The sequence below is a fragment of the Gopherus evgoodei genome, chromosome 4 (genome assembly GCF_007399415.2).
Source record: "Gopherus evgoodei ecotype Sinaloan lineage chromosome 4, rGopEvg1_v1.p, whole genome shotgun sequence".
Classification (NCBI taxonomy): Eukaryota; Metazoa; Chordata; order Testudines; family Testudinidae; genus Gopherus; species Gopherus evgoodei.
The window spans coordinates 46328090-46343857 of NC_044325.1; the positions used below are offsets into that span (position 1 = coordinate 46328090).

At 43.6% G+C, this 15768-nt stretch overlaps 1 protein-coding gene across 5 annotated transcripts in view; it reads left to right on the forward strand.

Moving 5' to 3' along the window:
• Window positions 1-15708, forward strand: part of ENTPD5 (ectonucleoside triphosphate diphosphohydrolase 5 (inactive)) — a 41594-nt gene extending 25886 nt beyond the window's left edge. For 2 of the 5 annotated variants that reach the window (XM_030559205.1, XM_030559206.1), the window contains 6 exons: window positions 2051-2112; window positions 2532-2633; window positions 5436-5576; window positions 6101-6157; window positions 9575-9690; window positions 12319-15321. In XM_030559205.1, coding sequence (XP_030415065.1) covers window positions 2051-2112; window positions 2532-2633; window positions 5436-5576; window positions 6101-6157; window positions 9575-9690; window positions 12319-12405 — 565 coding nt within the window. In that variant the 3' untranslated portion in view covers window positions 12406-15321. Of the gene's footprint in view, window positions 1-2050; window positions 2113-2531; window positions 2634-5435; window positions 5577-6100; window positions 6158-9574; window positions 9691-12318; window positions 15323-15346 lie in introns of those variants that run through there. The other 3 variants (XR_003999970.1, XM_030559207.1, XM_030559208.1) reach the window with 3 other exon arrangements.
• The last annotated feature ends 60 nt before the right edge of the window (window positions 15709-15768 follow it).

Here is a 15768-nt window from a genome sequence, read left to right on the forward strand (position 1 = left end):
TCTTGTTCTGTTATGAGAGTAAATAGGAGCACCGCACTTACCATCTTTAGGCTATACATTTTGCGTATTGGTACGTAAGGGTCCATGATCGTCCCTCCTCATCAGTCTCGGCGAGGGGGCCAGTCCCCCTCGCTACCACGTGGCTCTCCAACAAAGCTTAAGGGGGAACTGGTGCTTTCAGGGCCTGACCCCAGTAGTCTGTGAGCCTCTGGGCAGGGCTGAGCAGTAAGCAGTCTATAAGGCTCTGGCCCTTAGGCAAGGCAGAGCAACAAGCAGTTTTAAAGAGGGTCTGGCCCTCGGTGTAGGGCAGAGCAATAGGCAGTCTTTCGCCTGGCCTCCTGGCTCAGGCAGACAAACACAAGCCTCTTTACCTAAGGTGGGTAAGTGGCCCCCCCCAGGGGTGGGGCAGCCACAAGGGATAGCGGGACTGGGCCCACCTTTCTCTATCAGGTCCCAGCCCTGGGCCCTGACAGTAGTGGAGGTGTGTGCCACTGGGTCAGCAGGGATCCCACTTAAACATGCTGACCAGTATTCTGGCCATACAACCAGACTATTGTCTGGTGTCACTGGGCTACTTCCTATGACCCCATTGTAGTGTAGTTCTGTCTCATGGAGTCCTCCATCTTCCTGGGGTTATACAGCCAGCAGCAGTCCAAGTAGCTTCTCTGTCCTCCCATCAGTTGGCCGACCCAGCAGTCCTTCTGGGTCCTTGGCATTGCAGGGGTCGGCCTCAGGCATGAGGCTCAGCAGTGGGCAGGACACATCTATCTCCTTCGCCAACTCCCCTCCAACTGAGCTGCAGGGCCCACCTTTTAAGCTTCCTGTCCTGCTCTTCTGCTTCTGATGGGGCAGGCATGGCTGATCCGTCTCTGCCCACCTGGAGGTGAATGGTGCTTCCTTCCCCCCAAGTCCCTTACAGTCGCAGCTGGGGTCCACGGCCCCTCGCTACACAGTATCATGTCAGTCTCTTATTCCTCTCCTCTCAAAGTTAAACAGCCCAGTCTTCTCGATCTCGCCTTTGCATAGAAGTGTGCCCAAGCCTCTTAGCACTTTTGTCACCCACTTCTGAAATTATTTCCTTTCTGAGATAGGGTGAATCAACTGAGCCCAGGTCAGGGCATACCACTGAATGATATAACAACATTCGATTATTTTAAGAGTTATTGTCTAACCTACACCTTGTGTATCCAATCAGTTTGTTTGCTTTTTTCACCCACTGTTGCCATTGAGCAGGGGTGCTTATTGAGCTGTCAAAGGTAATGCCCAATCAGTTAATTTTAAAACTCAGCCAAGTGTGAATAGTTAGTGATTTCAGTCCAATCCTAGTGCACAAGAGGCCATTATCACAATTAGAAACTTGGTTAAGTCGTCTTAGCAGATGTAATGAGTTCTGTGGTGTCAAGTGCCCCAAGAATTGGTGCTGGAGTCTCTTTCTTTCTGGCCTGTATCAGTTGCCTGTGGTCATTTTTCCTATTGTTTTACATTCCTTGTATCTTTACCCAAAGTATTTCTCCACTGCCCTCTTGCTCATCACGTCGTATCTTGTGGGCATCATAGATAATGTTGCCCAATTTCTGTTAGAACATCATCTCCATCACTGTGTATAACTTTTGGGTCATTTTGCTTATTTCCTGTTTTCACTGCATTTGTAGAGATATACATGTGTTAATGCTCCTTTTTACTCCGTTCTTCTGATGCAGCAAATCCCTGTCTTATTTCTGATGCTTTTTATTTTAAATCTCAGAAATTCACACCAGATTTTTTGAGTTGCCCAAAAGCTTCCTATTCTTCTCTACCTGCTTCCTGCCTAGTTTTAGATTTGCACCCCATGTATGTGCTTTGTAACACCTTGTTTTTGCATTAGTCCATTGGCACTTAGTTTCCCTCTGCCAGGAGAAGAATTCCATCTAAGATGTAGTGGGGGATAGGGTAGGAGGCACAGAAAGGGAATCTGGTTTGTGCATGCCATAGACCTAGGTCTGGCTGCATGTGAGGCATGTCAGATGACTCAGGGCAAAACTGCAATATTTTGTTTTGGGGTTTTTTGCAGCTATTTGGGCTTTGGACTGAAAGCTGCCAGACTAGCAACACTTGGAGCCCTGGAAATGAAAGGTACAGTCAGTTGAAATAGCCATGTTAGATACTTAAAGAGGTGAGTGAAATTAATCTTGTGCCAGCTGCCCCTTTCCCGTGTCTCCCATCCTGTATCTTACACTTTTCTCCATTTCCCTGGCAGTGATCTGCCCAGAAAATAAGAATAATATTTATTTCCCACTAACAGGTGAGAAGCCAAGTTCTGCTGCAGCTTGCAGGACCAAGGAGGGAGTGTATTCCAGAGTTCAGACTGTTCTCCAATTCAGAATTAGTTTATGCAGCATTTAACTTTTTAACAAATCTTAATTTCCCCATGGACAAACTATAAGGCACCTTGGGTTTTTCTCTCCTTTCTCTGGAGTTTTGATTGGTTGGGGGTGGGGGAGCAGCTTTGGGAGGTCGCAGCCCTTTCTGACTTTCCTCTGGCTTCCTTGCAGTGGTGAATGGACAAATGTTCCGAAGTTCTTGTTTACCGAAGCGACTGGAGGCAGAGTGGCACTTTGGGGGAGTGAGATATCAATATGGTGGCAACAAAGAAGGTATGTTAAGGAGATTTTGTTTCTAGCAGAAGGTAATTTGGGTACCTTTCTTTTGTGGGATAAACCTCAGACCCTAGGAAGAGGGTGTTCTTGGTCAACACCCTTTCTGTGACGCTGTTCTTTCTGAGGATGTTGGTCAGTGCTCAGGGATATGGTCACAGAGCCAGTCACAGGTCCCTTGACATGGAAATTGATACAGCACAGGAAAAATCTGAAGTGATCAGGCTCAGGGCAGCTGGCCCTGTAGAAACTGCCATTTCTCACTGCAAAATTTTGTAGATCTCTGGTAGGCAGTTTTAGATCTGCTCATCCCACTGAGGTAAAATTAGTGATTAATTTTGAGAGCTCATGGGATGGGTGAGGTCTCAGAAGGCTGGAGAAGGGCAAACATTGTACCTATCTTTGAAAATGGAACAAAAAGAACCTAGGGAATTATAGACCTGTCACCCTAACATCAATACCTGGAAAGATACTAGGAAGAAATGATTAAATAATTTATAAGCACCTAGAGGATAATAGAGTGATAAGTAATAGCCAACATGGATTTGTCAAGAACCAATTGTGCCAAATCAATTTCATATTCTTCTTTGACAGGGTAACTGGCCCAATGCATAAGGGAGACATAGTAGATGTGATTTATATGTAAAGCCTTTTACACCATCACACATGAGATGATCATATGCAAACTAGGGGAATGTGGTCTAGATGAAAGTACTATTAAGTAGGTGCATGACTGCTTGAAAATGTGTTGTCAAAATCATTATTGATGGATCATCAAGCTGGGAGGATGTATCTAATGGGGTCCCGCATGGTTCTGTTCTGGGTTGGATACTATTCAGTATTTTCATTAGTTACTTGGATAATAGAGTGGAGAGTCTGCTTATAAAATTTGAGGGTGACACCAAACTGGGAGGGGTTGCATGCACTTTGGAGGACAGGATTATAATTCCAAAGGACCTTGATAAATTGGAGAATTGGTCTGAAATCAACAAGATGAAATTCAAAGACAAGTGCAAAGTACAAACTTAGGAAAGAAAAATCAAATGCACAGTTACAAAATGGTGAATACCTGGTTAGGCAGGGTCCTGCATAAAAAGGATCTGAGGGTTATAGTGGATCACAATGAGAGCTCTGCCTGCACTGGGGGAGCCCTGTACGTGCACTGTGCAGCCTAGTCTCTGAAGAATTCATATGCAGTTCTGCAAAAACACGTATGATGTAAATAGTACCAAGTGACACAGTTGGGCCTGGGTCCTGGCTGAGTCCAAGTATGATGCTGGAGTAGAGAAAGAACATAAGAATCGTCATACTGGGCCAGACCAATGGTCCATATAGCTCAGTATCCTGTCTTCCAGTAGTGGCCAGTGGCAGGTGCTTCAGAGAGAATGAACAGAACAGGCAATCATCAAGTGATCCATCCATCCTGTTGCTCATTCCCAGCTTCTGGCAAACAGCTAAGATCACTCAGAGCATGATGTTGCATCCCTTCCCATCCTGGCTAATAGCCATTGATGGACCTATCCTCCATGAACTTATCTAGTTCTTTTTTGAACCCTGTTATAGTTTTGGCCTCACATCCCCCTTGCAAAGAGTTCCACAGGTTGACTCTGCATTGTGTGAAGAAATACTTCCTTTTGTTTGTTTTAAATCTGCTGCCTATTAATTTCATTTGGTGACCCCTAGTTCATGTGTTATGTGAAGGAGTAAATAACACTTTCCTATTCATTTTCTCCACAGCAGTCAAGATTTTGTAGACCTCTATCATATCACCTGCCCCTTAGTCATCTCTTTTCTAAGAAGAACAGTGCCAGTCTTTTTAATTTCTCCTCATATGGAAGCTGTTCCATGCCCTTAATCATTTTTGCTGCCCTTCTCTATACCTTTTCCAATTCCAGTATATCTGTTTTGAGATGGGGCAACCAGATCTGCACGCAGTATTGAAGATGTGGGCGATCATGGATTTATATAGAAGCATTATGACATTTTCTGTCTTATCTCTCCGTTTTTAATGTCGCTGCACATTGAACAGATGTTTTCAAAGGAGTATCTACAATGACTCCACGCTCTCTCTTGAGTGGTGAGAGCTAATTTAGAGCCCATCATTTTGTATGTATAGTTGGGATTATGTTTTCCAGAGTGCATTACTTTGCATTTATCAACACTGAATTTCATCTGCCGTATTGTTGCCCAGTTCACAGTTTTGTGAGACCCATTGTAACTCTTCACAGTCTGCTTTGGACTTAACTTCCTTGAGTAATTTTGTATTGTCTGCAAATTTTGCCACCTCATTGTTTATCCCTTTTCGCAGATCTTTTATGAATATATTGAATAGTATTTGTCGCAGTACAGACCCCTTGGGGACAGCACTATTTCTCTGTCTCTTGCTCTCTCTCTCTCTCTTCTGAAAACTGACCATTTATTCCTACCCTGTTTCCTATCGTTTAACCGTTTCCTGATCCATAAGAGAACCTTCCCTCTTATCCCAATACAGCTTATTTTACTTAAGAGCCTTTGATGAGGGACCTTGTCAAAGGCTTTCTGAAACTCTAAGTATATATTTATGTACTAAAGAGGAGGGTTGCTGAAATATTATGGAAGAGAACTTTCTCTTGGGTTTGGATGTCTAAACTTCTCCCTTTCACACACTCTTCTTCCCTCTCATCCTTTGCTGAGTTTCTCTCCCTTTCTTATTTTTCCTTTGGACTCTGCTTTCTCTTTTGCTTTCCCATCAAATTGTCACTGGTTCCTCTATCTTCTGATATGTCTCTGTGGGTTCATTTTTGTGTATGTTTGCCCTGGTAGGGGAAACAGGATTTGAGCCTTGCTATTCAGAAGTGGTGAAGGTCGTACAAGGGAAATTGCACCAGCCAGATGAGATTCGCAGACGCTCCTTCTATGCCTTCTCCTATTATTATGATCGAGCTGTTGACACCGACCTGATAGGTAAATCAGCTTGTGATAGAAAGCTCTTGTGTGAGGATGTGCATGTTCATTAACTAGGAGAGGGCAATGAGGTTACTTGGCATGAGGGTGGGAAGAACAAGCTGTGGGGAAGATGGCAGGTGGCTTTGATGGAGGATAGGAAGAAACACACCCAGGGAACAAACATGGAGCTGAATCCCCCAACACAGTTTGTCTTGGAGTACCTTTCCAAGACCTGAAGAGCAGCTCTGTGTAGCCTGAAAGCTTCTCTGTCTCCAACAGAAGTTGATCGACTAAAAGATATTGCCTCATGCACCTTGTCTCTCTAATATCCTGAGACTGATACATCTACAACTGCACTGCATACACCATTCAGTAGATAATGACTTTCACTTTCTTGTGTTCTACCCTCTGCAGCTCTGTGTATTCTGTGCTGCAGAATCTATCCTGTGCCTCAGAGTTATGCTCCAGAATCTAAACTTTCGTTTAAAAAAAAAAAAGTTTCTCAGACCTGTGATGGTGCTTTCTCATGTCTGTCTTTTCAGATTATGAAAAGGGAGGAGTTCTAGAAGTGAGAGATTTTGAAAGGAAAGCTAAAGAAGGTAAATATTGTGAAACATGAGAAGTATGGGAAAGGGAGACAATGGCAATAATTATACATAGTACAGAACATGGGACTGATTTAAAAAATAAATACAAATCAGCTATGCCCAATTGCTCTCTCCATCTATCCCTTGCTGCCCTGTCATGTATCCTTTATTAGTTACTCATTTCTTGTAATAGAGGAATTTAAAGATGGAAAGCATACTGGCCTTACAGTTCAGGGAGCCTGTTTCGTTTCATAAGGATCATTGTGGCAGGAAGTGGATCTACTGTACTAAAATCGAGAAGGACTTCTGGACTTCATGTCTGAACTTAGCAGAGTGATGACCCTTGTTAGTCCAGCAGCCCATCGCTTTTGAATTCATTATATCTCAAACAACCTGGACTCTCTTTGAATTCTGTTAAAGTTTACCTGGAAGCCACTTCTTCTTTTCACTCTCCCATGAGTCGATCATCTAGCTTTCACATCCTAATGTGAAAAAATATTTGAAGGGCCTAATTCATGTGTTTTTCATCTGTTTATGAAACACCATCTTGAGACTTGAACTTGGTGTTTACAAAGCTAATGGCAGTGCAGTTTGAGTTGTCACATTGTTCATTGCTCTATCCATCACTGAATATGGTGTTCCTTATAGCACATTAGCGCAAAGAGTGAGATCCAAGACCTCCTGGCTGATCACCCCCATATATGCTGTTCCGTAAGAATAAGTTGTTTCTGTGCCCCACACAGAATTTTTAACTAAAATGGGCTCTGACTTCCACTTTAATCCATCTATTAATTATCCATAATCCTCCCCAAATCACATTTGTGACCGAGAGGCTAAATTACATGGTTTGGGGTAAAATTTTCAAACCCCCCCAAGTGAATTAGGAGCCTAGGTCCTTTTATTTTCAATTAAACTTAAACTCCTGACTGACTTAGGTGATTTTGAAAATGGTCTTAGGCTCCTAAGTCACTTGGGACATTTTGAAAATGTAACCATAGATGTTCAGAGAGTTTGACTCTTTGAGACACGAGTAAGGACCTGATCCAGCACTCACTGAAGTCAATTAAATGACTTCCATTGACTTCAGTTGGGAATTGAATCAAACAGTAATTTCATATGTAAAATTCCTAGACTGTTTGTACCCTGTTGGGATAAACCTGAGGGCAGGCTGTTTGACCCTTGGATTTATCTAAATAGATTAAAGTGTGTATGTGAACATGTTATGACCTTCAGGATGTGACTGCATCAGGATTTTAGACCATATTAATATAAGTCTAATATTTCGATTGCATGTCTCTGACGTTTGCCATCACAGAGATATGTAAAGCTGTGTCTTGGAGTTCTGGTCCGTGCTCTGTGCACCATTACTCTGTTTATTTGGCTTTTAGATCTGATGCTCCATGAGAACAATCCTAGAGTATATTTATTTAATTAACGCTTCCCTTGCTAACTTCTTTGAGGCTGTGACCACATCTCAATTCCCTGTAGTGGTGGACCACACAGTCAATTCTTGCTTGAGAGGAAGAAGAACAGTTATTTACCCAGAACAGTAGCTCTGTGAGATGATGGCCTGTATGGGATTCACGCTTCCCAGTCTTCTTAGTCATTGCCATAGAATCTTGATTTAGCAGAAGAACTTAAGCGGTAGAGGGGCCACATGTGGCCCCTTTTATATACTGGGGCTTGTATGTGATTTTGAGGAGGCTATAGCCCCAACAGGCTCTGCTGGTTAGAAGGTTCCAAACTTGCATACGGACCCAGAGCATACATCCATACAGGAACTCAGCTTAAACTACAGCTGTGTGGTTAAGTAGCCTTTCTGTCCACCTTGTGACCTTTTAACCCTAAAATATCCAAGTCCACAATATGGAGGGAGGGATGGCAAGTCTTCAGTTGTGAATATTTCGTTTCTGAGTTGTACCCATGTGTACGGGCGAAAAACCTTCACAACTTGTATCAAAAACAACCTGAGCATTTATTATGATTTTGGTTTTTTTAAAAAGGAAAGTCCTGGGCTCTGACCTTGTGACCAAGTTTCAGTCCAAAGAGAATTTTTATGAATTTTGTGGTGATTTATAAAAACCCCAAGGTGCTTATAAGGTGGAAATGAGACGTGTATAAAGAGGCCAATGTAAGGAAGTGAAAGAGATGCGGTGAACTCACTGCATGTAAGATGGTAAGGGCCTAAGTATGTTGAATGGAACATACATTGGCTTGCAGTATATAAGCAATATAATTGTTGGCCTAGTTTGGTGTGATCAATAACACCTCTGAATAAACCTTTAGGGAAGGAGTGCAAACAAAGCCTTTCGGGCTTACTAAATATCCTGCTCAGTTTTGTGGAATGCCCCTGAATGTTCCTGATTTGGGTGCAAGACAAAGAAGACGGCATTGTGACCTGCCAAACACGAGCAGCATAAACAAGGAAAATCCCTGTCAAATAATAAGATTAGTAGGTTTGTTATTGTTAATAAGTAGATAAACATGTTCTGAAGTCTAGTGTATAATGCGGAATTTCATATTTGGTCATAAATATTAATTATTATACAATGAATCACAAAAGGGGTGTTGATAAAAGTAGGGAGTCCCCTTGGGTATAAAAAGAGTGTACTAAGACTTAAGCGGTGGTCTTTCTTTGTGTACATGCAGCCAACGTATTGTCCTGTTACATCCTAGCTGATCACTGGGGTGTGACATTCTGTACCTAGGCTGAAAAAAGGCTGTTCCTTGGATTTGAACTCCGAGTTAGCAGTGTTTTTTTTCTGCTACAGCAAGCAGTGGTTGTCTGCTTGGCAATGTTCATATAACCTGTGGGCCTGGCTGGTGGTCTGAATATCCATACAGTTAAGAGAAGTGAATGCGCCCATTACAGATGCAGCGTAACTTTCTCCCAGCTCTTGGACCTGTGAGGAATTAACCAAAAATTAAAGGGTGGAAGGCTCAATCTCGAGGCCTCAGTGTGGCCTAGTGCTTAGTAACAACCTAAAATCACAAGGGAAAAATTGAGTTAAGAAAGGAGCTGTCAAGGGAGATGGTGGAATCCATGTCATTGGGGGGATTCCAGGTGAGACAACTAGACAAGGATGGATTTGGGATAGTGTGTCCTTTGATGAAAGAGTAGGTAACCTAAGAGCTCACTTCTAGCTTTAACGTTCATCAAAAGCTGACTCAGCCTTCACTAGAGCTGTGTGAATGATCTTGCTGTGTTAAGAGGTGTTCATAATGGTGTATAAAGGAAACAGAAGTACCTTGAACATAAAATACTAATGTGCTAATCCCTGGCTTTAAAGAACAGCTGTGCAGACTCCGATTCCCTGTTCTTGGAAACAAAGGGCTTGTGCCATGAGCTCTGATCATATGTGCTGTTTAGTTAAGTGTTCTACTAATGAATACCCTTCTGAGCCCTTTCTCTCTGTTTCTTCCCTCTAGTGTGTGATAACATGGACAGGTACACCTCCGCCAGCCCTTTCCTCTGTATGGATCTCAGTTACATCACTGCCTTACTAAAAGAAGGCTTTGGATTTGGGGATAACACACTCTTACAGGTGAGAGAAGCATTGCAAGGACCTAATACTGGCTTTCCTGTATCTTGAGTGAAGAAGATGCATTAACATTCTGGCTCATGGAGTCTCACCTCTTCCTTCTACATACACCGTGGTGAGATGAGACGGACTGCATTTCATAGATTCACTGCTTTGGCAAGGGATTGAATAGAGCCACTGGCCTGTTGGTTATGGTGACCTAGAATTAAACAATAGAAACTTCCAGAAGTTTGTCATTTCCTGGTGATCTTCTCCACTCAAACTTGACACAAAATTTAGATTGTTGAAAATAATAATACAAGAAGTTTTCAAAACCTAAAATTTTAGAACTAATTTCCTGGTTTTAGAAGATGTATTCAGTGTAAATAGATATGAACAAAAACTTTCCTCTGCTCTGTTTGCAACCCCAACATGGAAGCTCTGAGGACTCGACAGCATCCAGTGGTGAAAATAAAATTAGACTAGAGAAATTCTCCCACTTTTGAATTAACTCGCGTGCTGCTAGTCACACAGGGAAGGGAATGTATCTGATGTACATGAGCCAAAGGCTCTTGGCTTTTCTCTGCTCTGGACTCTTAAAGTTCCTGTGGTTGTGCCTGCCTTTTACATGTCCTTAGTCATTTGCACCGAGACACTTGTTGGCAGCTGCTCTTCCCTCCTAAGTAGCACAATACACCTTGCAGTTTCCCAGCCCTCTTCTACCACCTAACAAACTCCCAGAGCAAATGCCCATTTGCAGAGCCCCTCCTGACCTTCCTTCCACCATCTAAACTGGACATGCAGGCCAAGCTGACTTTCTTATTTTTGAACAGTTACTTCTGTCTCTCCTGCCCACGTGTGCATTCAAACTCTTCCCAATTCCCTACCTTCCACTTCTCAGCTGCACAATGGATGCTGTTATCTGACATTTGTACATAGGGCTGTGTGTGGCACTGTGCAAAGAATAATTACTGCCCCCCAAACCTTTCCGGTACAGATGAGAAGAAAGGTCTTGCTGGAGAGAGAGGTGACAATAAGCGAGTTGGAATAAAATTTACCTCTAAACTAAGTGATGAGGCTGCTTGTTTCATAGTGGACATGGATTTTTATTTAGTTTGGTGTAGGAGGGAGGGTTCAGGTGGAAGAAATGTAAGAAAAGGTGACTGTAGAGGGATGTGAAAGAGGAGGAGGGGAGGGTGCATGGGGAACAGGATCAAGGAAGCTGTTCCAAGAAGAGGGAACAGCATGGGAGAAGGCACAGTGGTATTTGTGGAAAAAGGGTGAGAAGGGAAGTAGATGTGCACACTGAATGGATGTGAAAGAGAAGCAGGAGATGAGATGTGCACAGAGCCTTGACTGAAACAAGATTGGATTTGATATGGAAGGAAATTAAAGGCTTGGGATGGGATAGTGTTGGACATGGACAGCAGCAGAAGCGGAAGAGAAATTTGGCGGCAGCAGGTTTACATTCTCACCAGCTGCTAACTCCCACGCAACCTCTTCCCCACCATCTTCCCTCCCCTGTGAAGCACTTGGTTCCTCCATCCATCTAGGACATGTGACCGCAGCCCTCCTCATGATGTGCGGTTTGCATGTGTATAATCGCTTGAACCTAAGCGCTATGAAGGTTAATCCAGCTCCTTAGAAAAATCCAGATCAGGGGTCACTATTGTTCTTACCAATTATGAAACAGGAATTAAGAAAGTATAAGAATTCTTGTGTTTATCCCATTTTTTTTCACTGTGGCCCAAGTTCTGTCTGTGGAGGGAGGTTCTGTGGGCTTTATTCTTCACAGTGGCAATCTCTGCTTAGCTCTTCCCCCTCATGTAGCTGGCTAGATCCCAGGTGGAGAACATTTAGCAACTTGTTGCTATGGGAGGATTTTAGGCAGGTCTGTGGGGAGGTAGGGGAGGATTTCCTACAGTGGAGAGCAGGATGAGACTGTTCACTTTCTTTCCTCAGTGTATTTACTCTTTTCTCCCAAATCACTTGTTTCTTAATTTCTTATCTTCAGTATGATTGTCAGGCCAGGCACCAGTAGGAGCTAGCATGGAGAAGGCAGGATAGTGAGGAGTGGTATTGGGAAGTGCAGAGGGAGACAAAGTTAAAGAACTGAAAAGGATACTGGTCTGGATTGTACAGTGGGCTACAGACGAGTACAACACCTAATAAAAAGCAGGAATCTATGCTGCCCAAGCAGTCCCCCATCCCCATGCCAAGTTGCAACTGGACTCAAAGCAGAGAGACTGTATTTGTTCTTTTAAAAGCCATCTGATTCCATAACCAATATTCTTGGACACTAGCAGTTCAGGTTACTGCCTCCAGGTAATATCCATTGTGTTTTCCTTTGCAGAGTACTGGGTGAAGCTCTTTGAGGTTGCTGCCATTCTATGCATCTACCCATCAGCTTGCTCTTTGTCTATGACAGGTTTCAGAGTAGCAACCATGTTAGTCTGTATCTGCAAAAAGAACAGGAGTACTTGTGGCACCTTAGAGACTAACAAATTTATTTGGGCATAAGCTTTCGTGGGTTACTAAGTTTGTTAGTCTCTAAAGGTGCCATAAGTAATCATGTTCTTTGTCTATGGTGGCAGCTGTATTAAGTCTGGGAGAAATGCTGCAACTGACTGATTTCTTTTTGTTTCTTCATAGTTAACAAAGAAAGTGAACAACATAGAGACAAGCTGGGCCTTGGGTGCCACCTTTCACCTGCTGCAGTCTCTGGGGCTCTCCCACTGAGCCAGCACCCTCTACAGAACATTAGCCTTTCCAGAAGGAAGAGAAGGCAAGTTCAGATTTTCATCTGCATAGCTCAGCAGGAGTCAGTCCTTCAACAAAACATGGATCGAAGCCATGGAATCAGTTCCCCAAGGACTAGGCAGTTCCCAACTGCAGTGAGAACAGCCACAGTATGGTTTCTAAATATCTTAATTGCCGTAAGATCCAAAATCTGTCTCCTGAAAGCCAGAGAAGCTGATTGTGCTTATAAGCAGCCCAGACACAGGTTCAGTGAATGGACTTATAGATGCCCCATGTTACTAGCAGCTCAGAGTGCTTGTCATGCCCTGGCAAACTGCAGACCTTTGGCAGATGATGCTTGATCATTTTTACATGTAGAACTGAAGTTTGGCCCTGAGAATTTTAAAAAATATAAATATTCAAACAGGATATCAACACATGCAGTCAACGCAGAGTGAAATCTCCAATGTGTTGCAAACCTCAGTGTTCAGTGTGTTAGCCCTTAAACTGCTCAATACTGAGGGCTTTTACCCTTTCAGGATTGGCCAGTTCCAAAGCAAGTGTTTTTTGGGCAGGGAGGAGGGTTTTAGCAGAAGGCAAGAAGGGGTTAGGTTGGCTGTCTTGGTCTGGAAGCCTGGGCCTCTCCCTCTCTATTCTCCCCCTCTGACCAGTCTCACGCTAAGCAGTATTGAGTAAGGTAGAACCAAAAATCAATTATCTGGTCAGAGGATGCTGGTTAAAGAGCTATGGTGAGACAAGAACAGATGGTTTCTCACTTACTTGAGGTGAAAGGGAGAGGAAAATGGGAATGGAGGTAACTTGGTTCCTGTTCAAATTGGGGGGGGGGGGGGAAATGAAGGATCTGTCTGATTCTAAGTCAATGAGAGCAGGAACTATAATAATGTTGCTGGGGTGGGCCCATAACACACAAACCTAAGCTACTGAGGGGGAGGGGAGCATGGCTGGCCCCTACAACATCTGTTTTATACAGCCATACTCTTAGTACAAGACTCCTGGCAAGTCACTGCACTGGGGTAGAGAATGTGTCTTTAATATCTTATACAGTTGGTCTGTAGAAACAGGGCACTCAAGGAAGGGGTTGTAGCTTCGGTATTTCCTTTCCTTCCTCAACCCAGCCACTCTGGAATGACAGTACTTGGTTGTCCAATGGTGTCACTTTTGAAACAATTTTAATCTTTTGTAGCCTGAATGGCTATGTGGAAGCAAAAGCGAGGTTTACATTTGGAAGCAAAAAGTGCTCTCATGAGATGGCCCATCCCTGCAGATGCTCACTGCCAGCTTGCTTCTTCAGCATAGCCTGTTGGGGGCAGTCTTTTCCCTCTCATGCCAAACTACCTGCCCCTTCTCTTCCACCTGAGGTGAGGCAAAGCTCCCATAATGACCTGAGAGATTCCCCTGCAACTTCCCAGTAAAACAGGCCAGTCTCTCTAGTGTAAAATACCTCAAAACTGGCCTGTTGTACAGGGAACGTAAGAAGCCTTCACCACATTCTCATGCAGAAATGACTGTTCTGTATTATTTGCCAGAGGTCATGGCAGTGCTGGCTATGCACACATTACTAGGGAAGTTGCAGTCATCTACTGCCTATAAGTCTTGCTTTCAGCAAACTTTTTTTCTATCTTGGAATTTTCACTGACTACAAGATTGGATGAAGTGATGAATAGCATGGCTAGATGACAGCTGAGAACTAGCTATTTTAGTCACCCATTAATCTGAGCCCTTGCTGCTAGTTCTAGATCTGACCATAGGAGCAGAAATGAGACCAACTGCATGTAGAGCTGGAAGGCCAGGGGAGGGAGTGAGACAAGGCCAATAGAAGACCTACCCCCCTCTCCATAAGTTCAAGGCCTTGGGAAAACTTAGGAAAAAGGACTGATTGTGTTTAGGGGAGGCAAGTAGCCTAGAGAATAGCACAAGTACAGTTCAGAATAAGTTTTCTGTGTTTTTAGTATCAAGCTCAGGCACTACAGACTCGGTTAGGAGCACCTGCTTTCTCTATACTAAAGCTGTATTAAGTCTGGAATGCTCAGGGCCTTGATTTTTCAGTGCACAATTTGTAAACTGTTGCTGATCAAGGGCCCAATTGTGCAGTCCTTGCACAAAATTCTCAACTTGCACAAGATCTGCAGGATGGAATCCTAAATTTTCATCTGAATTATCCCAGAGGTGAGTTGGGGACTTCACCTGCTTCTTCAAGTCTGCATACTTACCCTAGTGCAACGAGATTATTTATTAATAAGCACAAAGTAGCTGTGTAAGAGAAGGGTCCTAACCTGCATCATTGCTGGAGAGGAGAAAGTGCCTGGATAAAGGACACTGATTCTAACAGAAGTGACTGTAGAGCTTAGGGCGATGTCTATATTGTGAGCTAGGGATGTGATTCCCCTACTCATGTATACATACTCGTACTGGTTCCTGTTGAGCCAGCAAGTGTATAAATAGCAGAGACGGGCAGAGTACAAACACGCCTAAAACCAGTGAGTATGTTCTTGGCATAGCTCAGCTGGGCCTCCGTTGTCACTACCCATGTTATGGAGGCTACACTGCTAATTTATACTCCGGCTAGCTCAGTGACAGCTAGTACGAGTGTGCTTACGCGAGCAGGGGAGTCACACGACTCGCTTGCAGTGCAGGCATAGCCTGAGAGAGTTTGCTTTCAGTCACAAGCTCACGTTTACATCCCCTTTGTAATGTTAATTCCTGATATTAGTTAAATGTAAATGATAGCACTGCTATAAAATATAAATCCACTGCTGATGTTGTATTACAGCATTAAGTAATTAACTGTCTAATGCAGGAGCCTGGTGTTTGGAACATTAAGACAAGGCCACTCAAATGCCTATTTTAGTAATTAAAAAGCTATTTTTAACAAAATGTTCTTGGATTCAAACCTTGGTGATGAAGTTTTCCTCCTTTCTAGATCTGAGTGTTACTCCTCAGTACCAAAGAACTGGGATGGCATGCACAACTCAAGGGAGTAGCCAGTTTCCTGAGAAGGGCCCTCCATTAGACACCCCTCAGCCCTCCCAAAAGGGAGTTGTTTGGGGAAGAGGAGACAGGCTCGGGCTTACAGAGCCAGTCTTACCCTGAATTGGCTTCCGTGCTGCAAACCACACTCACCTCTGGCACTAGATCTTGCTCCAGCAGCTGGAGGCTGACAACCTAGAGGGAGAGCACCACAGTGCAGCAAGGTATAGGGAAAACAGTACATTTACTGCCTCTTCAACCTTAGGCTAAAAGGACCATTTCTATATGAAAGCACATAGCAAAGATGATTCAGTAGCTGAAACTACTAGTGCCAAAGGACAGGAGTTGGTCCTCAAAGGAGAGCAGAACAAACAG